This window comes from Haliotis rufescens, unplaced genomic scaffold (assembly GCF_023055435.1).
Source record: "Haliotis rufescens isolate VD_foot unplaced genomic scaffold, xgHalRufe1.0.p SCAF_3, whole genome shotgun sequence".
Classification (NCBI taxonomy): Eukaryota; Metazoa; Mollusca; class Gastropoda; order Lepetellida; family Haliotidae; genus Haliotis; species Haliotis rufescens.
Genome location: NW_025964001.1, coordinates 46,176,838 through 46,202,385, shown reverse-complemented (window position 1 = coordinate 46,202,385; position 25,548 = coordinate 46,176,838). Strand labels below are relative to the sequence as shown.

The following is a 25,548-nucleotide window of genomic DNA, read 5'->3' as shown; positions in this document are numbered from 1 at the left end:
ACAGAAAACTATACATCAAAAACAATTATTTAATTTGGCCTGATATGATATGTTTTCAATGCCTCTTCAAAGAAAGTAATATTTTAGCTAAATTCATATCTATTGTATTCACAAACCTTAGAAAAATCTCAACTAAAAACAGCCATCCTTATGTCCATTTTAGTGACAATTTTGTATTATTTGGATGCTGTTCTCTTGTATCACCAGTGGTGGTTTATTGGAGAAATACAAGTTAGAAGTTTGAATTGTCTAATTAGTGTAAGTTCACTAACCTCCCACATCTCATCAAGTTCTGGACATAATGTGGAGTAGTCCAGACATACACCAGCCAGTCTATTCTGTTAGATAAACACACTACTCCAACCTCCCTTGTCAACTACAACAATAGTATGAATTGCTCAGGTCAATGCTCATGATATGAATCACTGGATTGTCTGGTCCAGACTCTATTATTTACAGACCGCCGTCATATAGCTGGAATATTGCTGAGTGTGGTGTAAACAACAAACAAACAAACCAACATGCGCTGATGTTCGAGCACCGAAGCTATATAACATAGATCCAAGAGAACCTTAGTGGAATCCTAGACGATGCCAAACGCGTCACCATGTACTTAAACCCTCCGGTGCACCACCATACACATCAGGTTCCTCTGGTGATGCCGTCTCCGGTGTTGGATAGTCCGTTTTCTGTCCACCTTCAACAGGTCACAACATTCAAACTGTCATGGCATATATTGTCAGGCTCTGATGAATGTAAATCAGCCTTTGTGGTACCTTGCATTACTCATCTTCCTGAGGTTAGAGCGTTAACTGACCATAAAAGTCCAGTTTCCACCCTTGCCACCCTTGCCTGGTATTATTGAGTTACATTTTGGCTTGACTAACGAGCCTCTGCATAGTCCAATCAAAATCGTGCAACAAAATCGAAATCCGGTTCGTAAACTGTCATGCCGATTTCGGTCGATTGCAGGATTTGCGAAGCATGTACACCGCTAACTCGATGTCAGCAGATATTTTCCAAATCTTTTCATGCTTTTAATCAAGGTGCTCACGTGATTTGATGCATTTCGTGATGTAAGACCTGTTTTATAACAATATGTATCCTGATTGTCGATCAGATCGTCCTGACTGGGCGCCGCCATTTCGTGTGAAGCAAATGCAAGCGATACTAGAGGTGGAATCTGATTGGTCTATAGGAGAGGCTTAGAAGGGACATAACTGGCAGTAGCCACTGGTGGCGCTACGATCGAGCCCAGTAATTCCAGCCTAGTTCGGCTAGGGTGGAAACTGGAATTTTCGAGTCAGTTAACTCTCTTGCCTCGGGAACATGAGCATTACTGTCCACAGGAGAAACTGTTAAAATTAGGAGCACATTTAAATTTACAACAACCGGCAGAACTTTTAAATGCCTCAGTCACTAGAACTGCAAATGTAGAAGTGCCATCATGAATTTCAGGACTCCACTAAATAGATTTTTTTTATCATAGCAACATAACCGAGGCATCTGATTATTAGCCCTATTTAAATTTTTACTACATGGAGTGCTCTTCATGAAATTAGGTGTTGTCCATGTACTCTAAAGGCTGTATGCCTAATGTTTTCTCTGGTTTCAGTCAACAATGGTACTCCCTCATGAAGGGACAGCACGTCCAAAATGTAGGCATGTTCGGAAGTGAGTGGAATCCTATGTCCTTATGATGAACGTTTGAAATGTATGTGTCAGTTGGCACTTCGACACAGACAAAGAAATAAGAGACCTGGTGAAATGAGTCCGGGTGGTTACCTACGCTGTAGTATTGGGGTGCTAGCGTAACCCACCTTTGTCTTGAGTGGGAATGCAGAGGGGGCGCACTTGTCATGTTCTTGCCATGCTTACCCTCTTCTTGCTCTGCAGGGATGCGGCAAGAAATTGTTCCTGAGCCTTCTCATTCCTTCAACCCGTGAAGATCTGGGTTAGACTAGGTCTTTAGCAAGCTATGCTAGCCCTAAAAATAAGAGGCGACTAAAGGGATCGGGTGGTCAGGCAACTGACATGGTTGATGCAATGTCATCGTATCCCAATTGTGTAGATTGGTGCTCACCAGTCTGGTACAGACTGATTATTTGCAGACCGCAGTCATATAGCTGGAATATTGCTTTAAACAACAAACAAACAAAACAACATTTGTATCAAGATAGATAACTATAAAAAGTAGGGCTGGGACGGGGTACTCGGGTTGGGTGGGTACTGAGTAGGACCCGGGTACCCGCAGGACTACCCGTGGTTAGTCTCGTGATTATATTGTTTAATGGCAACTCTATGGTTACCCTATAAGTGACAAATTTCTTTCTGACTATACACACATTCCTTCTGACTTTATATGTTTGCATAATGATATAACGTCAGTGTATGCATGACCTTGTTTCTCTATCCGATTGTTTGAAGGTAATGGTTTCTCATTTTGACAATATCCACTCCCTTGTAACCTTATAGGTTTCCCCATCATAAGCAGACCCAGAGGAGGGGGAGACCACCCCCCTTTTGACAACCAAATGTATGTTGTTGGTAGTAAAATTATCTGAGAGGATTTTGATATTTTGACCTATATGAATCACTTTGAAATTATTTTTGCAATATTCTTTAAGATAAAAACTTGTTGTTTAAGTGGGACTTCCTTGTCTCATTATGTATTAGATTTCTTTGAAAGCTCTTTGAAAGTTTTGTGACTTTTAGTGATTTTCATTTGATCCCGACCCTTGCTTGTTGCTCATCCTTTGCCCTGTTTCACACATTTAATCATTGATTGGTCTCTGTTGAATGAAATGGTCTACCTCCATCACATTCTGCAACTATCATGCACCTTGTACATGAGCACTTTGACATCAGCTGTGTACTTGAATTGCCAGGCACAATGCAGGGTACTGACTTTGGTTCAACATCACTAAATATACCTGCTTCTGTACACCTCATTCTGCACTGAATATATACCCTCTGTGTGTGTGTGTGTGTGTGTGTGTGTGTGTGTGTGTGTGCGCGAGAGGGAGAGAGAGAGTCATGGAAGTACAGCAAGGTCTAGAACAATGCATAAAGTAAACAGCAACGCATGGACATTGGTTGAAGAGTGCATTTATTGAGATTCAGTGAATTATCACAGTACTTGCTGTTAACATATAACAATATTACAATTTGAGATATATAGATCTCTTGAAGTAGAAATATAACAATATGTATATCTACAGAAAGATAGTTTCATAAATAAGTAAATAAAATTGACAGATCAACAACTCATATAGTTTCTTATACAAAATTATTGTAAATACCATTAAAATAAATATTTCAAATGTCATCAACAACAAAGACTGGCACAGCTAATATCACAGAAAAACACATCTAGAAATGAATACTATATAAATGTATGAGAGGAATCCCATGGGGACTACACGAAGTAGCTGCCATCAATCTCCAGGGATGTTCCAATCTGGAGGAGGTTGTGTCTCACAGTTTGTACAGGCAGCCATGGCAAGGAGAACCTTGGCAACATTATGCCTATATCATGTATATATCTATGTATGGCCACCGAGATGTTCCAATCTGGAGGAGGTTGTTTCTCACAGTTTGTACAGGCAGCCATGGCAAGGAGAACCTTGGCAACATTATGCCTATATCATGTATATATCTATGTATGGCCACCGAGATGTTCCAGTCTGGAGGAGGTTGTTTCTCACAGTTTGTACAGGCAGCCATTCTCTTGATCTGTTCCCAAACTTGACGAAAGCTCTACCTGGAGCCCACATTTTGACTCGAACGATGATGTCTCAGCAGCTGGGGAGAATTTTTTGAACAGCAAATAGAAGGACTTCTATGACACTGGGACAAAATCCTTCCAACACCATCGGAAAAAGTGTATCAGCGTGGAGTGGAATTATGTTGAAAAAAGACAACATTTTATTTTAATGTGTAAGGTTAAGTCTTTCTATGTGAAGCTCAGAATATGTGAATCCACCTCATATGTATAACATGTACAATCTATCACACATGACTACTTTGGTACAGCCAATGAAATATTTATCAAATGAGAAACAACAAAAGCCTTGGGTGTTTACAAATGTTAACACAGAGTGTCATTCAAACTGGCAAATTGACTACAGAGTATTTATTTACAAATACTTCAGGTGTTTTATGATAGCAAAAACATCTTGTCCATATACACTGTACATTGCCTGAAAGTGTATTGTTGTTTCCAGGCACTGACTCTGCATAAGCTGAGAATAGACAGTTGTAAATGTTAAATAGTGATCACATTGACCACTGTCTACTAGTGTACTCTGTGCCTGGTTAATATTGTAAATCTTGAAATTAACGCGCATGTGAAATAAATGCGAAATCATTCATATTAATGAACTTCGCATTTATGTCTCTAAATGACCGGATAGCGGACATACCAAGTTGAATATAAACACATACACGGTTTATTGAGCAGCAGTTGTAATAAGTTTATGCCAATGTTGTTGGTTTAATTATTATATTGCCTATGAACTTAATGCCAGTCAACAGATTAACATATAAACTGTGTGTTGATTTTAGGAATATACTTTTATTGTTTTTATGGATGTGCTCTACTCAGCGCTAAAAAGCAGTGCTTTTTGCTGTTTGATTAGATTACAGTAAGTATATGGATCATTCCACTAGTATACACGACGAGGTATGAGTATGTACAAGGCAATGGTGTACATATTGGGGTAGCCCTCAACACTGTGAGGTCAAGGTATCTAAGATGTCCCTAGATACATAACAGTTGGACTTGTACATCATTTGTATTGTGCCATACATGAACACAAAGACTCCAAGGATCTCAAGGGAAAATATAAACTATAGTCACAACTGCATGTCTCCTGACATGGAAACAATTCATCTCACTGATGCAGAGCAAATGCGATAAAACCACAGAACTTAATATACATGCATCTTCAAAAGCAGATAGTATCATCCATTTTCAAATTTGCAAAACACCTCCAAAGACCAAATCCTGAATTTCAACCATAACGGGCAGACATAAACAGTCTACTCTTCTTCAGGGCCAGAAGACAAGAATATGCAATAAACAGGATCCTAATGTTAACAATCTGTAGAAATAAGTCAAGCAAGTAAACATAACTCTTGCATGTGTTTGCTTACAGTCATGAAATAGACTTAAAGTTGAGAGGCAATGGACAACATGAACATTCCGCTTTACCCGCAACTGTATCACACAGTGACTACCGATACTCAAAGAAACACAAAACTGTTCAGATCATTCTAAACTCCACCCATGACCTCCCCATTATAAAGGCACAAAATATATATCTCCACATAAATATGTCATTATGATACTGACAGAAGAATAGAGTTACTAGGTTCTACAGCTCACCTCATTTTGTCTTGAATATTATTAGTTGTAAGGAGTCTTACAAAGAAAGTAACAGGGGTTCTTCCACAACAGATATCCTCCCTGTATATTGCCTATAATTAGATTTCACATTGATACGTGAGGCCTCACTTCTTTTTTTTTATGTTTATCAGATTTATTCCATCTTTCCACACAAGATCAGTCAAAATAAAAATAAAAATAGCTGGCTATGTGGTTAAGTTATTAAGTATTTATTTATATGAAAGTTATTCTGCTGTGGATTAAAAACTGCAGCTGCCTTCTTGAAGACATGGAACTAATATATAACCGTTTTTATTGTCTATATGACTAGCGGGAGACATCATAAAAATATATTTTTGTATGTCTAATTTATTTCTTGGATCAGCTGCTTTTCAGTAGGGAGGGTGGGCCTGTGAAACAAAAAATATAATGTGTGGCTGAGTAATTGGCTGAGCAGTGGGCCAAAATGTGGTCTGAGTTTGAAGATGGCCAGATATCACAATGCACAAAAGCTGAAAGCCACAGCAGGGTAAACACTCAGCATAAGGCAGTATCATATTGTGTTATTTCCAATACCATAATATTCATTGGATATCATTTTTTAATAATTACATACGGTATGCAGACATGGGCAAAATATGACAGATGTGGAGGTCACGTTAAGATATGATACAAGTTATATGACCATAGCTGAGGTCATCCTTGCAAAGTTTCAGTTTTCAAGATCATGGAGATGTAAGACAATTAACAGTAGTGCAATTACCCTCACATCCTCCCAAGACAAAAAATAAATCAGTTGTCACCTGAAGAATATTTTTGATTATCACAAAATACAAAATAACACAAGCATTAGAAGTCACCCCCAAAGTCACCACCACCAAAATCATCCCCACCAAAATCACCTCCACCAAAATCATCTCCACCCCCATAGTCGTCATATCCCCCATCATATCCTCCATCATCATACCCACCCTGATCATAACCCCCTTGATCATAACCCCCCTGATCATAACCCCCCTGATCATAACCCCCCTGATCATAACCCCCTTCTTGCCCTTGTTCACCATAGTTATTCTCAGTGTTATTCTCCGTGATGTTGGTGTTTTCAATGTTTGTATTGTCAATATCATAATGGTTGTTAATATTGATATTGTCACCTCCATGGTAGCCCCCATACCCACCCCAGCCTCCATACCCTCCATATCCTCCATACCCCCACCCATAGCCGAAGCCCCAAGGTCGACTCATGCCATAGCCAAGAGCAGCACCCATCAGCATGCCTGCAACAGAGCAAAAGCATTCATGAGCAAATGAGACAACCTCAAAAGTTAAAGGATTGCATGTGAATGTGATCTTGAAAATCAGGACCCTTTTATACAAGCTTGAGTGCTATGAGTGCACCCACAATTTAACCTTCATCGAAAAAAGATTAGAAACAAAGGTGTGGAAAGGCCACTATGGGGACACCTCCTTCAACATACCTGTAGCAAGCCCATCCCCTGACCCCCTCCTCCCTCGGTCCTGCACAACAACAGTTGTGTTCCCGCCATTGTTTCCTCCACGCTGCTGGGGGTAGTGTCCCCCTCGCTGCTGAGGGTAGGGCATGTTACCTTGCCTTGGCTGCTGACCCTGATAGTAAGGGGGTGGGGCTTGGCTGCCCTGGGGTGGAGGGTAATGAGGAGGAGCACCTGTATTAATCAAATGTCATCACACAATTTACTCATGCTAAACCTGAACCATGTGTGTTACGAGGATGAAGAAAGCATGACACACTGGGGATAAAGAAAGCATGACACACTGGGGATAAAGAAAGCATGACACACTGGGGATAAAGAAAGCATGGCACATCAAAGATAAAGAAAGCATGACACACTGGGGATATAGAAAGCATGACACACTGGGGATAAAGAAAGCATGACACACTGGGGATAAAGAAAGCATGACACACTGGGGATAAAGAAAGCATGACACACTGGTGACAGAGCATGGCACACTGAGAATAAAGAAAGCATGACACACTGGAGATAAAGAGATCATGACACACTCAAGATAAAGAAAGCATGACACACTGAGGACAAGAGAAGAATGGCACACCCTAGGACAAAGAAAAAATGACACAATGTAGGTAAAGAATAATGGCACACTGACATATAATCATTTTGTATGGCTGCATGTAATCAACAGCTAATCTCATGAAAAGGTCAATGTAAACAAGATACAATTTTACAATAGTCACATTTTGTAGGAGTCAAATACTATTTTAAACAGATTTTTCGTCAGACTGCAACACATATTTGTTCTACAAAGAAACAATGTGTAGGTAAGGGCATACCTGTTACTCCAGGGTTGAAGCCTGGGGGTGGGGGCCCTCCTGGAGGAGGGGCACTCGGTGTACCCTGGGGAGGACCTTGAGCCTGGGGTGGCTGTGGGGGTGGGGGTAGCTGAAAGATATAGTGCTTTCATATTGAACTGCCTCAATAGAATAATATACAAATAATTAATTACTCTTGTTGCGGTCAATATGCGAAAACAAGGACCTGAGATCGAGGTCCTTGATTTTGCATATTGACCTTGTCACGTGTAATCATTTGTTTTGTTATACTGAAATTCAGCCTTTAAACTGTCCTCTGTTTCACTACCGTGACGTAGCTGTGAACCGTGAAATGTTGGTACCAGAGGCCACCTTGTTTTACAGCAGACAAGTCAATATTCATCAAAACAGGTCAATATTGATCATTGGAAGAGACAATATTCATCACAACAGGTCAATATTGATCATTGGAAGAGACAATATTCATCACAACAGGTCAATACTGATCATTGGAAGAGACAATATTCGAGGTTAGAGTCAGTCACGTGACTTGGGGGTGTACATTGAAATGTATTGTTTCGTCACGGGGTAGAGGTAGAGGTAAATCAATAATAAATGGTTGTACTAGATCATACGCTACTATTACATGACCGAGTGAATGAATGTTGTTAAGGCTACAGTCAGCAATATTCCATCTATATCAATGCCACTTGTAAACAATCAAATCTGTATCAGGCAAACCAGTGACTGAATGCATAAGCATTTGGGATGCGAGTCTCCAAGTGAGATTCCCCGATCCTGATGAGTCAGCTCAGTCATTCGGTGAAAGAGTACATCAATTATCATATCGGTCAACCATACGCAGTTATTGTCAAATGTTATGAAAAAAGGTAATTATAAGGATATGAATAATGAACCTTAAAATACAAAACAAACCTCAAAGAACAACCCTGACATATAAGAAGCAAAGAAAAGAATAAAAACAGTGGGTACAAAAGGACATCAGTATACACCAAACACTAAAGGGCAACATTCACAACAAACAGCACCAGAGGGCACTGCAATTTGTACAACATTCCGAGTGATATCGGCTTGTTCTGCTGTGTAGGATATGTGCGTGCATTGGGCAACACAACACCATGGAGCACAACACAGTTGGCATTGCTTATTGTGAATCCTTATTGTGTTCAGTGTCTTTTCGTGTGCACTGACGTTCTTTTGAACACATTTTTCTTTGTTTCACATGGCGTCTTATGTTTGTCAAGGTTGTTCATTGGTATTTGTTTAATATTTTGAGTTTCAATATATTCATATGCAAATGACCTATTGCAACATTTAACCTATTTGTCGCTCATACCATTTGACCACGGACTCTCCCATGGGATGAAATATTAGTTATATCAAGTACATGTAAGTATTCAAAGATCAATGTAAACTCTCGATAGTTGTGTATGGTACATACCGTTTTCACAATTTCCGTCATCCAAGAACTAGAATGAAAAGTATTATATCAATTAAACAAGCGTGTGAAAGGTTGAGTGGAGGGGATGTATTTACCTAATTTATCCTAAAACATACTAAAAACTTGTGATAGGTTACAATGAGTTTTCATTGATATTTTTCAAGTACAACGAGGATCCTGAAAAGTGGGTACCCGGTAGCCTATGATGAAGGGGTCAAACAGGCTAAATGAGCCTGAATAGTGAAGATCTGCCAGTTCTGATACAGACGCTTCCACCAGAGGCCCTGTTTTGATGGAAAACTAGCATGTATAGGACAAGCGGCTTCCAACGAACATATGAGCTCCTTCAGCCTCATCCAAAGAGTGAACCTGCAGGTCATCTCTCCTAAAGCATGGAGCTTTAAACGATGGGGCTAAGGAGAACATCGCAAAACCAAACCTCATCCAGATAACCAGTGGCCAAGATGAATCAGACCAAGGCGTGGTTTCACCTTGTATCTCTGTTGTGATGATCTATGAGAGTCAGTAATAGAAGGTGAAGCCAGTGAAACAATTGCCGATGGCACCACTTATGCCGAAACAGAGTAGATGATTGGCTGAGATACTCAGGTGCCAAGGGCACCAGTGGCGTTGCTACTCGGAATTGCCAGAGGCGCCAGGAGCACCGACGGCACCAGGAGCATAGACAGCTTTGCTGCTGTCGATGTAGATTGCGGAGGAGACGGAAAGCCAGTCACGTTATCGGCGTCACCGGAGGGAGGATGATGTTGTCAATAAAGGTGACGGCAAGAGAGGTGAAAAAGACTGCAGTTTCTGAGTTGTAAGCCATATCAGGGGGTCGACGAGCACGTTGAGTGAGGTGTTTCCTGGATACTCGTATTGAGTTGAAGGAGCACACCGACAAAGGACTGCAATATCGAAGTCATACAATCAAGGCAGAAGGGGCGGGCCCGACCAGATTTGTTCCCGCGGCAGCAAGTTCGGCGAGTCACAAAGTCTGGAATTTAAGCAAAAACAGAACTATGTGGCAAAGCCACAAAGTACGGGAAGCATAATGTAACTCAAAAACTTTGTATTTTATTTAAGTTGATGAGAGCAAACAATTACGCTAAAAGGTAGTGAAAAGGCAAAATAGATAAATTGTATAAAGTGTATTATCTAAGCCAAATAAAGAAACGCAGAACATGAAAATACGTGGCCACATGGTGAATAGCAAAAATGGCGAGGAAAACAAAAAATGGTGCTTAAATTACTGTGACTAGAGCCACAAACAAGCGATAAACGTTACAAATTACGAATGGGAAGACCCTAAAGAAAACAGCCCATAAATAGGTAACAATGTAGCAGTATATAATGAATGTAGAAACAAGCAAAGAAAAGAAACAATAAGCTTTAATTTCCACAAGGGATGTTCTTCCGTTGAGGTGACAAAGCAGTTATGTGTTTTGATGTAACGTCATGACTTCCGGGTCACGTGCCGACTGCTGCCTCTACTGGTTGGAAGAATTTTTCTTCAGCAGCTGGATCTCACACAGTTCTTCGCTCTGTCAAAAGACAGCAGTAGATGCAATAAAGAGTAATGCAGGATAAGTTAAAAAATTGCATCTTACAGAAAGGCTCTTATTAAGCCCTTTAATCATTTGTGAAACAGAAGAAGATGCCAGGTCCTCCTCCTCAGTTACCAACCTCTCCTCCACTGTTGGGGCAGCTCCTCCACCTCCTGCTATGACTTCGGAGACCTCGTCTACATTGTCGATGGTTCCTTCGGGTCTTCCTCCCCAATCTACACCCTCTGCACCGGTAGGATTTTTTAATCCTTCAACCATCTGTGCCTTTTGGGAACTGCTTCTCCATTAACCTGATGACCTGATTTTGCCACCTGTTAGCACGGATGTCACCAGTTCCTGACAGTCAGCGGATCGGCGTTCCTGCACTTTGTCAGACAATTCTTCCAGCCAGTCTGCTGGTTCCTGTTGCCGTTCACATACACCATCACCATCGCTAGGCACTCGGCTTTACTAAAACAGTTTTTCAAGACTCCATTGATGTGACAGCCTTGATCTGGTCCGGCTGTTTTCAACAGGCGCCTGGATGTGAACCAGCAACAGTTCTATCTTCTCTCTTCCTAACTCTCTCAACAGCAGATATCATATGTTGGAAAGCAACTTCGTCAAAGTGACAGTCCCCTCAGAAAGACCGAACTACAAGGCCCCCCACTGTAGGGACTGTAGACAAAAATGACTTTCCTCAGGCGCCTGACAACTGGCAACTGCCGCCACCAGTCCAGGCACATAGTTCCCAGGTCCCGTAGGTGTGGCGTCAGGCAAGTATAAAACCATTGCATTTAACAATCATTAACTTTATTGACTTTGCCTAAACAATTATTGTTTTCATATAACTAGAGAAGCAGTTTCCTGCAGAATGAACATCTGATGTTTTAATGAGGAGAAGTGAGCATTGACAAGTGGTAGTCACGCTATTGTATTTACTGGGTATATAAAACTGTCTCAACATAATGCACAATGACTGATGCATACCATGGAGGTTGTAAATACGCAGTAAACAAGAAGAAACATGAACATCTCTACTGGAGAGAGAGATATAGACCTGTGTGTGGGACTTAACTCTATGTATGAAGTCTATGAACTTTTAGGTGCTAAACTATTCACTTGTCATGAATAAAACAGTACTGACATCTAGTTTTACACCCCTACTTGATAAATATTGGAATGCTCTGTTTTGAGATGGTTAGTCTCAGGTACTGATCCCTTGAATAAGCCTGATTATTTACCTCCATTATTTACCCGGTACTTAGTCTTAACTACATATTTGACCGATCAGGATGACACCACAGATGCAGAGGATGACAGACACTCGAGAAGCAGGCCATGACATAAGCCCACTTGACCTTCAGTCAGGTGAGGTAAATACATGCATTAATGTCAATCACTGTAGCTTGGTAAAAAAAAAAAATATGTTTAAGACAAAATTTATGTTATTCCAAATACATTCCACTGAGAAATACATGAGTAATGGGCAAAAATGACAGTCAATATGGCTGCCATATAAATAGAATACTGTGAGCACTTTCTCTAGAGACTATACCTGCCATAGCTGGAATCATATCTGCAAAGTTTCAGCTTCATAGGCCCTCTGCTTTTAGAAGTGTCAAAAAGGTAAAAGCTTACAATGGATGGATGGATGGGCCACGGACAATGTGCCACAACATTTTACAGTCAGGTATAATAAAAAGGCATTTAATGGTCATTTAAAAAGTTAACATTTTTTGCCTGCAAAATGAAAGCAGTAATTAAAATCTGTATTTTTTTCGTTGGTGGCCATGAATTTATGTTTGTCAAGTATGTTTCACAATTGGATTCCTTCAAGCATTCAGAAGAAAAGAAATGATGTTTTTGCCCTCTCTTTACAAAATGTTGGAGCTCTGCTGTACCATTTAATTTTGTAAGCTCTGTTATCAAACTCACTTCAGTTCATTCTGATCAGAGAATAGAATCCACACCATGTCAGCCTGTTTGCTGTTTTTTCTGGGTATGGCCATCATGTCGGAAACTTTTCCACCAGGAGGCGGGTCTGGCCTGTTGGGGACCTGTTGACATACTGGCCCAACTGCCAGATACTGACATGTGTCCTGGAGATCAACATAAGAAACTGACATGTATCCTGGAGATCAACATAGATACTGACATGTGTCCTGCAGAACAACACAGATACTGACATGTCTCCTGGAGAACAACATAGATACTGACATGTGTCCTGCAGAATAACATAGATACTGACATGTGTCCTGCAGAACAACATAGATACTGACATGTGTCCTGCAGAATAACATAGATACTGACATGTGTCCTGCAGAATAACATAGATACTGACATGTGTCCTGCAGAATAACATAGATACTGACATGTGTCCTGGAGAACAACATAGATACTGACATGTGTCCTGCAGAACAACATAGATACTGACATGTGTCCTGCAGAATAACATAGATACTGACATGTGTCCTGGAGAATAACATAGATACTGACATGTGTCCTGGAGAATAACATAGATACTGACATGTGTCCTGCAGAACACAGATACTGACATGTGTCCTGGAGAACAACATATGTACTGACATGTGTCCTGGAGAACAACATAGATACTGACATGTGTCCTGCAGAACAACATAGATACTGACATGTGTCCTGCAGAATAACATAGATACTGACATGTGTCCTGCAGAACACAGATACTGACATGTGTCCTGGAGAACAACATATGTACTGACATGTGTCCTGGAGAACAACATAGATACTGACATGTGTCCTGCAGAACAACATAGATACTGACATATGTCCTGGAGAACAACACAGATACTGACATGTGTCATGGATAACAACATAGATACTTACATGTGTCCTGGAGAACACAGATACTGACATGTGTCCTGGAGAACACATATATTGACATGTGGTACCAGAGGCTTGTACTTTGTAATGTCCCTATAGTGCTTGTACTTTGTTATGTCCCTCTAGAGGCTTGTACTTTGTAATGTCCCTATAGAGGCTTGTACTTTGTAATATCCCTCTAGTGGCTAATACTTTACCTACCTCTAGAGGCTTGTACTTTGTAATGTCCCTCTAGTGGCTTGTGCTTTACCTCCCTCTAGAGGCTTGTACTTTGTATTATAAACCTATTCATTGGGATCGCTATTAAGTAAGAGACTTCTTTCTATAGGCATTAAAACCTATTGTGAGGTTTTACTTTCCAGTCGGGTTAAATTCATAAACAGGGACGTTGTAATGTCCCTGGGATTTTATATAATGTCCTGGGTATTTTATTAATATAACTTCCGTTCAGATTGTCACATGTAATGAAATGTAAAATCAAATGACAAATGTTTTCTTTATATTCCCGAGGATCGAACTCGCAACCTTCATAGGTACAGATACCTTCAACAGATATTTTATGCATGCCCTGAGGGCCTAGCCCCCTTGGTTTTTCCCTCTCCCCAGGGCATGCTCTGTCTACCAAAACCGAGGGAAAGGGTTTTTCCATGCTTATAAACCGAAAAAAAAGAAATTTAAAACAACATTTATCAACATTTTTATGTTTCGAACATACTTTCCATGAACCTTAGGAAACGCGCATAAAATATCTGTTGAAGGTATCTGTACCTATGAAGGTTGCGAGTTCGATCCTCGGGAATATAAAGAAAACATTTGTCATTTGATTTTACATTTCATTACATGTGACAATCTGAACGGAAGTTATATTAATAAAATACCCAGGACATTATATAAAATCCCAGGGACATTACAACGTCCCTGTTTATGAATTTAACCCGACTGGAAAGTCCCTCTAGGGGATTGTACTTTGTAATATTCCTCTAGTGGCTTGTACTTTACCTCCCTCTAGTGGCTTGTACGTTGTATTGTCCCTCTAGTGGCTTGTACTTTGTAATGTTCCTCTAGTGGCTTGTACTTTGTAATGTTCCTCTAGTGGCTTGTACTTTGTATTGTCCCTCTAGGGGTTTGTACTTTGTAATGTTCCTCTAGTGGCTTGTACTTTGTAATGTCCCTCTAGGGGTTTGTACTTTGTAATGTCCCTATAGTGTTTGTACTTTGTAATGTCCCTATAGTGCTTGTACTTTGTAATGTCCCTATAGTGCTTGTACTTTGTAATGTCCCTATAGTGTTTGTACTTTGTAATGTCCCTCTAGAGGCTTGTACTTTGTAATGTCCCTTTAGTGCTTGTACTTTGTAATGTCCCTATAGTGCTTGTACTTTGTAATGTCACTATAGTGTTTGTACTTTGTAATGTCCCTATAGTGGTCTGTTCTTTGTTATGTCCCTCTAGTGGTCTGTTCTTTGTAATGTCCCTATAGTGGTCTGTTCTTTGTAATGTCCCTATAGTGCTTGTTCTTTGTAATGTCACTATAGTGCTTGTACTTTGTAATGTCACTATAGTGTGTGTACTTTGTAATGTCCCTATAGTGGTCTGTTCTTTGTAATGTCCCTCTAGTGGTATGTTCTTTGTAATGTCCCTATAGTGGTCTGTTCTTTGTAATGTCCCTATAGTGCTTGTTCTTTGTAATGTCACTATAGTGCTTGTACTTTGTAATGTCACTATAGTGTGTGTACTTTGTAATGTCCCTCTAGTGGTCTGTTCTTTGTAATGTCCCTCTAGTGGTCTGTTCTTTGTAATGTCCCTATAGTGCTTGTTCTTTGTAATGTCACTATAGTGCTTGTACTTTGTAATGTCACTATAGTGCTTGTACTTTGTAATGTCACTATAGTGGCTTGTACTTTGTAATGTCCCTCTAGTGGCTTGTACTTTGTATTGTCCCTCTAGGGGATTGTACTTTGTAATATTCCTCTAGTGGCTTGTACTTTACCTCCCTCTAGTGGCTTGTACGTTGTATTGTCCCTCTAGTGGCTTGTACTTTGTAATGTTCCTCTAGTGGCTTGTACTTTGTAATGTCCCTCTAGTGGCTTGTACTTTGTATTGTCCCTCTAGGGGTTTGTACTTTGTAATGTTCCTCTAGTGGCTTGTACTTTGTAATGTCCCTCTAGTGGCTTGTACTTTCCCTCCCTCTAGTGGCTTCTACTTTGTATTGTCCCTCTAGTGGCTTGTACTTTGTAATGTCCCTCTAGTGCTTGTACTTTGTAATGTCCCTATAGTGTTTGTACTTTGTAATGTCACTATAGTGCTTGTACTTTGTAATGTCCCTATAGTGGCTTGTACTTTGTAATGTCACTATAGTGTTTGTACTTTGTAATGTCCCTATAGTGCTTGTACTTTGTAATGTCACTATAGTGCTTGTACTTTGTAATGTCACTATAGTGTTTGTACTTTGTAATGTCCCTATAGTGCTTGTACTTTGTAATGTCACTATAGTGTTTGTACTTTGTAATGTCCCTATAGTGGCTTGTACTTTGTAATGTCCCTCTAGAGGCTTATACTTTGTAATGTCCCTATAGTGGCTTCTACTTTGTAATGTCACTATAGTGTTTGTACTTTGTTATGTCCCTATAGTGTTTGTACTTTGTAATGTCCCTATAACGGCTTGTACTTTGTAATGTCCCTCTAGAGGCTTATACTTTGTAATGTCCCTATAGTGGCTTCTACTTTGTAATGTCACTATAGTGTTTGTACTTTGTTATGTCCCTATAGTGTTTGTACTTTGTAATGTCCCTCTAGTGGCTTGTACTTTGTAATGTCACTATAGTGTTTGTACTTTGTTATGTCCCTATAGTGTTTGTACTTTGTAATGTCCCTATAGTGCTTGTACTTTGTAATGTCCCTATAGTGCTTGTACTTTGTAATGTCACTATAGTGTTTGTACTTTGTAATGTCCCTATAGTGGTCTGTTCTTTGTAATGTCCCTCTAGTGGTCTGTTCTTTGTAATGTCCCTATACTGGTCTGTTCTTTGTAATGTCCCTATAGTGCTTGTTCTTTGTAATGTCACTATAGTGCTTGTACTTTGTAATGTCACTATAGTGCTTGTACTTTGTAATGTCACTATAGTGCTTGTACTTTGTAATGTCACTATAGTGCTTGTACTTTGTAATGTTACTATAGTGTTTGTACTTTGTAATGTCCTTATAGTGCTTGTTCTTAGTAATGGCACTATAGTGCTTGTACTTTGTAATGTCACTATAGTGCTTGTACTTTGTAATGTCACTATAGTGCTTGTACTTTGTAATGTCACTATAGTGCTTGTACTTTGTAATGTCACTATAGTGTTTGTACTCTGTAATGTCCCTCTAGTGGTCTGTTCTTTGTAATGTCCCTATACTGGTCTGTTCTTTGTAATGTCCCTATAGTGCTTGTTCTTTGTAATGTCACTATAGTGTTTGTACTTTGTAATGTCCCTCTAGTTGTCTGTTCTTTGTAATGTCCCTCTAGTGGCTTGTTCTTTGTAATGTCCCTCTAGTGATCTGTTCTTTGTAATGTCCCTCTAGTGGTCTGTTCTTTGTAATGTCCCTATAGTGGTCTGTTCTTTGTAATGTCCCTATAGTGCTTGTTCTTTGTAATGTCACTATAGTGCTTGTACTTTGTAATGTCACTATAGTGTGTGTACTTTGTAATGTCCCTATAGTGGTCTGTTCTTTGTAATGTCCCTCTAGTGGTATGTTCTTTGTAATGTCCCTATAGTGGTCTGTTCTTTGTAATGTCCCTATAGTGCTTGTTCTTTGTAATGTCACTATAGTGCTTGTACTTTGTAATGTCACTATAGTGTGTGTACTTTGTAATGTCCCTCTAGTGGTCTGTTCTTTGTAATGTCCCTCTAGTGGTCTGTTCTTTGTAATGTCCCTATAGTGCTTGTTCTTTGTAATGTCACTATAGTGCTTGTACTTTGTAATGTCACTATAGTGCTTGTACTTTGTAATGTCACTATAGTGGCTTGTACTTTGTAATGTCCCTCTAGTGGCTTGTACTTTGTATTGTCCCTCTAGGGGATTGTACTTTGTAATATTCCTCTAGTGGCTTGTACTTTACCTCCCTCTAGTGGCTTGTACGTTGTATTGTCCCTCTAGTGGCTTGTACTTTGTAATGTTCCTCTAGTGGCTTGTACTTTGTAATGTCCCTCTAGTGGCTTGTACTTTGTATTGTCCCTCTAGGGGTTTGTACTTTGTAATGTTCCTCTAGTGGCTTGTACTTTGTAATGTCCCTCTAGTGGCTTGTACTTTCCCTCCCTCTAGTGGCTTCTACTTTGTATTGTCCCTCTAGTGGCTTGTACTTTGTAATGTCCCTCTAGTGCTTGTACTTTGTAATGTCCCTATAGTGTTTGTACTTTGTAATGTCCCTATAGTGCTTGTACTTTGTAATGTCCCTATAGTGCTTGTACTTTGTAATGTCCCTATAGTGTTTGTACTTTGTAATGTCCCTCTAGAGGCTTGTACTTTGTAATGTCCCTTTAGTGCTTGTACTTTGTAATGTCCCTATAGTGCTTGTACTTTGTAATGTCCCTATAGTGTTTGTACTTTGTAATGTCCCTATAGTGTTTGTACTTTGTTATGTCCCTATAGTGCTTGTACTTTGTAATGTCCCTCTAGAGGCTTGTACTTTGTAATGTCCTTATAGTGCTTGTACTTTGTAATGTCCCTATAGTGCTTTTACTTTGTAATGTCCCTCTAGTGCTTGTACTTTGTAATGTCCCTCTAGAGGCTTGTACTTTGTAATGTCCTTATAGTGCTTGTACTTTGTAATGTCCCTATAGTGCTTTTACTTTGTAATGTCCCTATAGTGTTTGTACTTTGTAATGTCACTATAGTGTTTGTACTTTGTAATGTCCCTATAGTGGTCTGTTCTTTGTAATGTCCCTCTAGTGGTCTGTTCTTTGTAATGTCCCTATAGTGGTCTGTTCTTTGTAATGTCCCTATAGTGCTTGTTCTTTGTAATGTCACTATAGTGCTTGTACTTTGTAATGTCACTATAGTGTGTGTACTTTGTAATGTCCCTATAGTGGTCTGTTCTTTGTAATGTCCCTCTGGTGGTATGTTCTTTGTAATGTCCCTATAGTGGTCTGTTCTTTGTAATGTCCCTACAGTGCTTGTTCTTTGTAATGTCACTATAGTGCTTGTACTTTGTAATGTCACTATAGTGTGTGTACTTTGTAATGTCCCTCTAGTGGTCTGTTCTTTGTAATGTCCCTCTAGTGGTCTGTTCTTTGTAATGTCCCTATAGTGCTTGTTCTTTGTAATGTCACTATAGTGCTTGTACTTTGTAATGTCACTATAGTGTGTGTACTTTGTAATGTCCCTATAGTGGTCTGTTCTTTGTAATGTCCCTATAGTGCTTGTTCTTTGTAATGTCACTATAGTGCTTGTACTTTGTAATGTCACTATAGTGGCTTGTACTTTGTAATGTCACTATAGTGTTTGTACTTTGTAATGTCACTATAGTGGCTTGTACTTTGTAATGTCCCTATAGTGTTTGTACTTTGTAATGTCACTATAGTGCTTGTACTTTGTAATGTCCCTATAGTGGCTTGTACTTTGTAATGTCACTATAGTGTTTGTACTTTGTAATGTCCCTATAGTGCTTGTACTTTGTAATGTCACTATAGTGCTTGTACTTTGTAATGTCACTATAGTGTTTGTACTTTGTAATGTCCCTATAGTGCTTGTACTTTGTAATGTCACTATAGTGTTTGTACTTTGTAATGTCCCTATAGTGGCTTGTACTTTGTAATGTCCCTCTAGAGGCTTATACTTTGTAATGTCCCTATAGTGGCTTCTACTTTGTAATGTCACTATAGTGTTTGTACTTTGTTATGTCCCTATAGTGTTTGTACTTTGTAATGTCCCTATAGTGGCTTGTACTTTGTAATGTCCCTCTAGAGGCTTATACTTTGTAATGTCCCTATAGTGGCTTCTACTTTGTAATGTCCCTATAGTGGCTTGTACTTTGTTATGTCCCTATAGTGTTTGTACTTTGTAATGTCCCTCTAGTGGCTTGTACTTTGTAATGTCACTATAGTGTTTGTACTTTGTTATGTCCCTATAGTGTTTGTACTTTGTAATGTCCCTATAGTGCTTGTACTTTGTAATGTCCCTATAGTGCTTGTACTTTGTAATGTCACTATAGTGTTTGTACTTTGTAATGTCCCTATAGTGGTCTGTTCTTTGTAATGTCCCTCTAGTGGTCTGTTCTTTGTAATGTCCCTATACTGGTCTGTTCTTTGTAATGTCCCTATAGTGCTTGTTCTTTGTAATGTCACTATAGTGCTTGTACTTTGTAATGTCACTATAGTGCTTGTACTTTGTAATGTCACTATAGTGCTTGTACTTTGTAATGTCACTATAGTGCTTGTACTTTGTAATGTTACTATAGTGTTTGTACTTTGTAATGTCCTTATAGTGCTTGTTCTTAGTAATGGCACTATAGTGCTTGTACTTTGTAATGTCACTATAGTGCTTGTACTTTGTAATGTCACTATAGTGCTTGTACTTTGTAATGTCACTATAGTGCTTGTACTTTGTAATGTCACTATAGTGTTTGTACTCTGTAATGTCCCTCTAGTGGTCTGTTCTTTGTAATGTCCCTATACTGGTCTGTTCTTTGTAATGTCCCTATAGTGCTTGTTCTTTGTAATGTCACTATAGTGTTTGTACTTTGTAATGTCCCTCTAGTTGTCTGTTCTTTGTAATGTCCCTCTAGTGGCTTGTTCTTTGTAATGTCCCTCTAGTGATCTGTTCTTTGTAATGTCCCTCTAGTGGTCTGTTCTTTGTAATGTCCCTATAGTGGTCTGTTCTTTGTAATGTCCCTATAGTGCTTGTTCTTTGTAATGTCACTATAGTGCTTGTACTTTGTAATGTCACTATAGTGTGTGTACTTTGTAATGTCCCTATAGTGGTCTGTTCTTTGTAATGTCCCTCTAGTGGTATGTTCTTTGTAATGTCCCTATAGTGGTCTGTTCTTTGTAATGTCCCTATAGTGCTTGTTCTTTGTAATGTCACTATAGTGCTTGTACTTTGTAATGTCACTATAGTGTGTGTACTTTGTAATGTCCCTCTAGTGGTCTGTTCTTTGTAATGTCCCTCTAGTGGTCTGTTCTTTGTAATGTCCCTATAGTGCTTGTTCTTTGTAATGTCACTATAGTGCTTGTACTTTGTAATGTCACTATAGTGCTTGTACTTTGTAATGTCACTATAGTGGCTTGTACTTTGTAATGTCCCTCTAGTGGCTTGTACTTTGTATTGTCCCTCTAGGGGATTGTACTTTGTAATATTCCTCTAGTGGCTTGTACTTTACCTCCCTCTAGTGGCTTGTACGTTGTATTGTCCCTCTAGTGGCTTGTACTTTGTAATGTTCCTCTAGTGGCTTGTACTTTGTAATGTCCCTCTAGTGGCTTGTACTTTGTATTGTCCCTCTAGGGGTTTGTACTTTGTAATGTTCCTCTAGTGGCTTGTACTTTGTAATGTCCCTCTAGTGGCTTGTACTTTCCCTCCCTCTAGTGGCTTCTACTTTGTATTGTCCCTCTAGTGGCTTGTACTTTGTAATGTCCCTCTAGTGCTTGTACTTTGTAATGTCCCTATAGTGTTTGTACTTTGTAATGTCCCTATAGTGCTTGTACTTTGTAATGTCCCTATAGTGCTTGTACTTTGTAATGTCCCTATAGTGTTTGTACTTTGTAATGTCCCTCTAGAGGCTTGTACTTTGTAATGTCCCTTTAGTGCTTGTACTTTGTAATGTCCCTATAGTGCTTGTACTTTGTAATGTCCCTATAGTGCTTGTACTTTGTAATGTCCCTATAGTGTTTGTACTTTGTTATGTCCCTATAGTGCTTGTACTTTGTAATGTCCCTCTAGAGGCTTGTACTTTGTAATGTCCTTATAGTGCTTGTACTTTGTAATGTCCCTATAGTGCTTTTACTTTGTAATGTCCCTCTAGTGCTTGTACTTTGTAATGTCCCTCTAGAGGCTTGTACTTTGTAATGTCCTTATAGTGCTTGTACTTTGTAATGTCCCTATAGTGCTTTTACTTTGTAATGTCCCTATAGTGTTTGTACTTTGTAATGTCACTATAGTGTTTGTACTTTGTAATGTCCCTATAGTGGTCTGTTCTTTGTAATGTCCCTCTAGTGGTCTGTTCTTTGTAATGTCCCTATAGTGGTCTGTTCTTTGTAATGTCCCTATAGTGCTTGTTCTTTGTAATGTCACTATAGTGCTTGTACTTTGTAATGTCACTATAGTGTGTGTACTTTGTAATGTCCCTATAGTGGTCTGTTCTTTGTAATGTCCCTCTGGTGGTATGTTCTTTGTAATGTCCCTATAGTGGTCTGTTCTTTGTAATGTCCCTACAGTGCTTGTTCTTTGTAATGTCACTATAGTGCTTGTACTTTGTAATGTCACTATAGTGTGTGTACTTTGTAATGTCCCTCTAGTGGTCTGTTCTTTGTAATGTCCCTCTAGTGGTCTGTTCTTTGTAATGTCCCTATAGTGCTTGTTCTTTGTAATGTCACTATAGTGCTTGTACTTTGTAATGTCACTATAGTGTGTGTACTTTGTAATGTCCCTATAGTGGTCTGTTCTTTGTAATGTCCCTATAGTGCTTGTTCTTTGTAATGTCACTATAGTGCTTGTACTTTGTAATGTCACTATAGTGGCTTGTACTTTGTAATGTCACTATAGTGTTTGTACTTTGTAATGTCACTATAGTGGCTTGTACTTTGTAATGTCACTATAGTGTTTGTACTTTGTAATGTCACTATAGTGCTTGTACTTTGTAATGTCCCTATAGTGGCTTGTACTTTGTAATGTCACTATAGTGTTTGTACTTTGTAATGTCCCTATAGTGCTTGTACTTTGTAATGTCACTATAGTGCTTGTACTTTGTAATGTCACTATAGTGTTTGTACTTTGTAATGTCCCTATAGTGCTTGTACTTTGTAATGTCACTATAGTGTTTGTACTTTGTAATGTCCCTATAGTGGCTTGTACTTTGTAATGTCCCTCTAGAGGCTTATACTTTGTAATGTCCCTATAGTGGCTTCTACTTTGTAATGTCACTATAGTGTTTGTACTTTGTAATGTCCCTATAGTGGCTTGTACTTTGTAATGTCCCTCTAGAGGCTTATACTTTGTAATGTCCCTATAGTGGCTTCTACTTTGTAATGTCACTATAGTGTTTGTACTTTGTTATGTCCCTATAGTGTTTGTACTTTGTAATGTCCCTATAGTGGCTTGTACTTTGTAATGTCCCTCTAGAGGCTTATACTTTGTAATGTCCCTATAGTGGCTTCTACTTTGTAATGTCACTATAGTGTTTGTACTTTGTTATGTCCCTATAGTGTTTGTACTTTGTAATGTCCCTATAGTGTTTGTACTTTGTAATGTCCCTCTAGTGGCTTGTACTTTGTAATGTCACTATAGTGTTTGTACTTTGTTATGTCCCTATAGTGTTTGTACTTTGTAATGTCCCTATAGTGCTTGTACTTTGTAATGTCCCTATAGTGCTTGTACTTTGTAATGTCACTATAGTGTTTGTACTTTGTAATGTCCCTATAGTGGTCTGTTCTTTGTAATGTCCCTCTAGTGGTCTGTTCTTTGTAATGTCCCTATACTGGTCTGTTCTTTGTAATGTCCCTATAGTGCTTGTTCTTTGTAATGTCACTATAGTGCTTGTACTTTGTAATGTCACTATAGTGCTTGTACTTTGTAATGTCACTATAGTGCTTGTACTTTGTAATGTCACTATAGTGCTTGTACTTTGTAATGTTACTATAGTGTTTGTACTTTGTAATGTCCTTATAGTGCTTGTTCTTTGTAATGGCACTATAGTGCTTGTACTTTGTAATGTCACTATAGTGCTTGTACTTTGTAATGTCACTATAGTGCTTGTACTTTGTAATGTCACTATAGTGCTTGTACTTTGTAATGTCACTATAGTGTTTGTACTCTGTAATGTCCCTCTAGTGGTCTGTTCTTTGTAATGTCCCTATACTGGTCTGTTCTTTGTAATGTCCCTATAGTGCTTGTTCTTTGTAATGTCACTATAGTGTTTGTACTTTGTAATGTCCCTCTAGTTGTCTGTTCTTTGTAATGTCCCTCTAGTGGCTTGTTCTTTGTAATGTCCCTCTAGTGATCTGTTCTTTGTAATGTCCCTCTAGTGGTCTGTTCTTTGTAATGTCCCTATTGACCTTTTTCACACTTCGCTACTTCCGGTTTGAAAGCGAGGCATGGAGAGCAGAAGGTGAAGGCTGGATAGCACATGAAACACATGGAGATGTCAACAAGGCACGCAATCGGGACAAACGGTGACAATTTAACCATCCCGGTACATTTATCGTATTGAACATTATTCTTAATGACAAATTATTCTACTGTTATCTGGTCTCCTTACCGATATAAATTTGAGTCTGGCCGTTCTGTTGTGATTTCAATTTAAAATATCCATGACCACCTGGTAACTCCCAGTGCAGTTTATGGTAGCTGAACAGACTTAATACAAATGCTACTGAAATCTTGTAAAGAATAATTCATTGTTTACACACCATTAAGCCAAACTATTTATTGTGAGTTTTAATAACTTTGCGGGTTGTATTTGAAGTCGAAATATTGACCTTTTGACCATATCTAGATATATGTCAGAAACTAACTAAATTGATATGTTGATATAATGTATCAAATTGTAACCTACTGAGAATTTACAATCGAACAAATCAGAAGTTTGCATCAGTTGCGTATTTGATGTAAATTGTAATGGATTCAAATGCATTCCAATAAAATATTAGACCTCTAGATCTACTTGTGCGGTTGTGATTGTGAACAGTTGTTATTTTGATTGTCAATGTTGACAGATTAGATAGCATGAGGTGTAATATTTCAACTGAATTATTACATAAAGGGTGTGTAAATATTTAAAGTAAAGTACAGTTTGATCTGCAATTTTGGTAACAATTAATATTTCTACCAAAATGATATTTACTTTACTGTACTAATTTAATCATGTCATGAAATGAACAAAAACCCAACTAAATAATGTCCAGTAAATGTTCAATCTACATGTGATCTTTATATAATTTACAGAAACAGATAACTCTTTAACAGTTTGTATTCAAATATTTCAAATGCATAAATTGATATTGACATTACTAAAAACTTAAAGTATAAAAAGAATTATTTTTAATTCCCATGCGTATTGCAATCATAACTCATTTATTCCCTTTGTTTAATTGTGAAACCCATCTGGTTTTATGTCCCCAAACATGTTTTGAAACTTTTAAAACAAAAAGATTTCTTTAGTAGTATAGGTAATGGGGGTTCTGGACCACTTCCACTGTAGCTGGATTTATATACCTATACTGCTACTACAGATGGAATTTTTTATGTCAAAATGAATTATGTGATTTAATGATAGTCATGAGATTAAGTTAAATTGGCCCCAGTTCACCACCACCTGGGGCCAATGATATAAATTTTTATAGGTAATAAGGGTTCTGGCTCACTTCCACTGGAGCCAGATTTGTATTGAACGAAATATCAATATTAATTAATAATGGATAAAATTTACTATAGCCCACAAGGATATTGGAAAGGTGTAGGAGCAATAAAAAAATTAGCCACCGCGGCTAAGGTATCTAAAGATGTGGCCAAGGATTGGTTAAAGAAACAAGCGATGTGGCAAATATATTTACCGGCACCGCGTTATATACCGAGGAAGAAGTTTGATATTTTTACAACGAATGAAGTTCATCAGGCTGACCTCTTGTTTCTTCCCCACGATAAGGTAAAACGCAAAACGTATAAATACGCTTTAACAGTAGTGGATGTGGCTAGTCGATACAAAGAGGCTGAGCCATTAACATCGAAAGAATCAACAGAGGTAGCTAATGCACTGAGTCGCATATATAAACGCGGACCGCTAAAATGGCC

At 38.8% G+C, this 25,548-nt stretch overlaps 1 protein-coding gene across 1 annotated transcript in view; it reads right to left on the bottom strand.

Annotated features, from left to right (window-relative positions):
- Positions 1-3,092: 3,092 nt before the first annotated feature.
- The window catches only part of LOC124124574 (FHA domain-containing protein FhaA-like), a 49,486-nt gene continuing 27,030 nt past the window's right edge, over positions 3,093-25,548 (bottom strand). The window contains exons 4-8 of the mRNA XM_046487778.2: positions 12,648-12,811; positions 9,163-9,190; positions 7,722-7,830; positions 6,871-7,077; positions 3,093-6,669 (exon numbers count right to left, since the gene is read on the bottom strand). Coding sequence (XP_046343734.1) covers positions 6,239-6,669; positions 6,871-7,077; positions 7,722-7,830; positions 9,163-9,190; positions 12,648-12,811 — 939 coding nt within the window. The 3' untranslated portion in view covers positions 3,093-6,238. The remainder of the gene's footprint in view (positions 6,670-6,870; positions 7,078-7,721; positions 7,831-9,162; positions 9,191-12,647; positions 12,812-25,548) is intronic.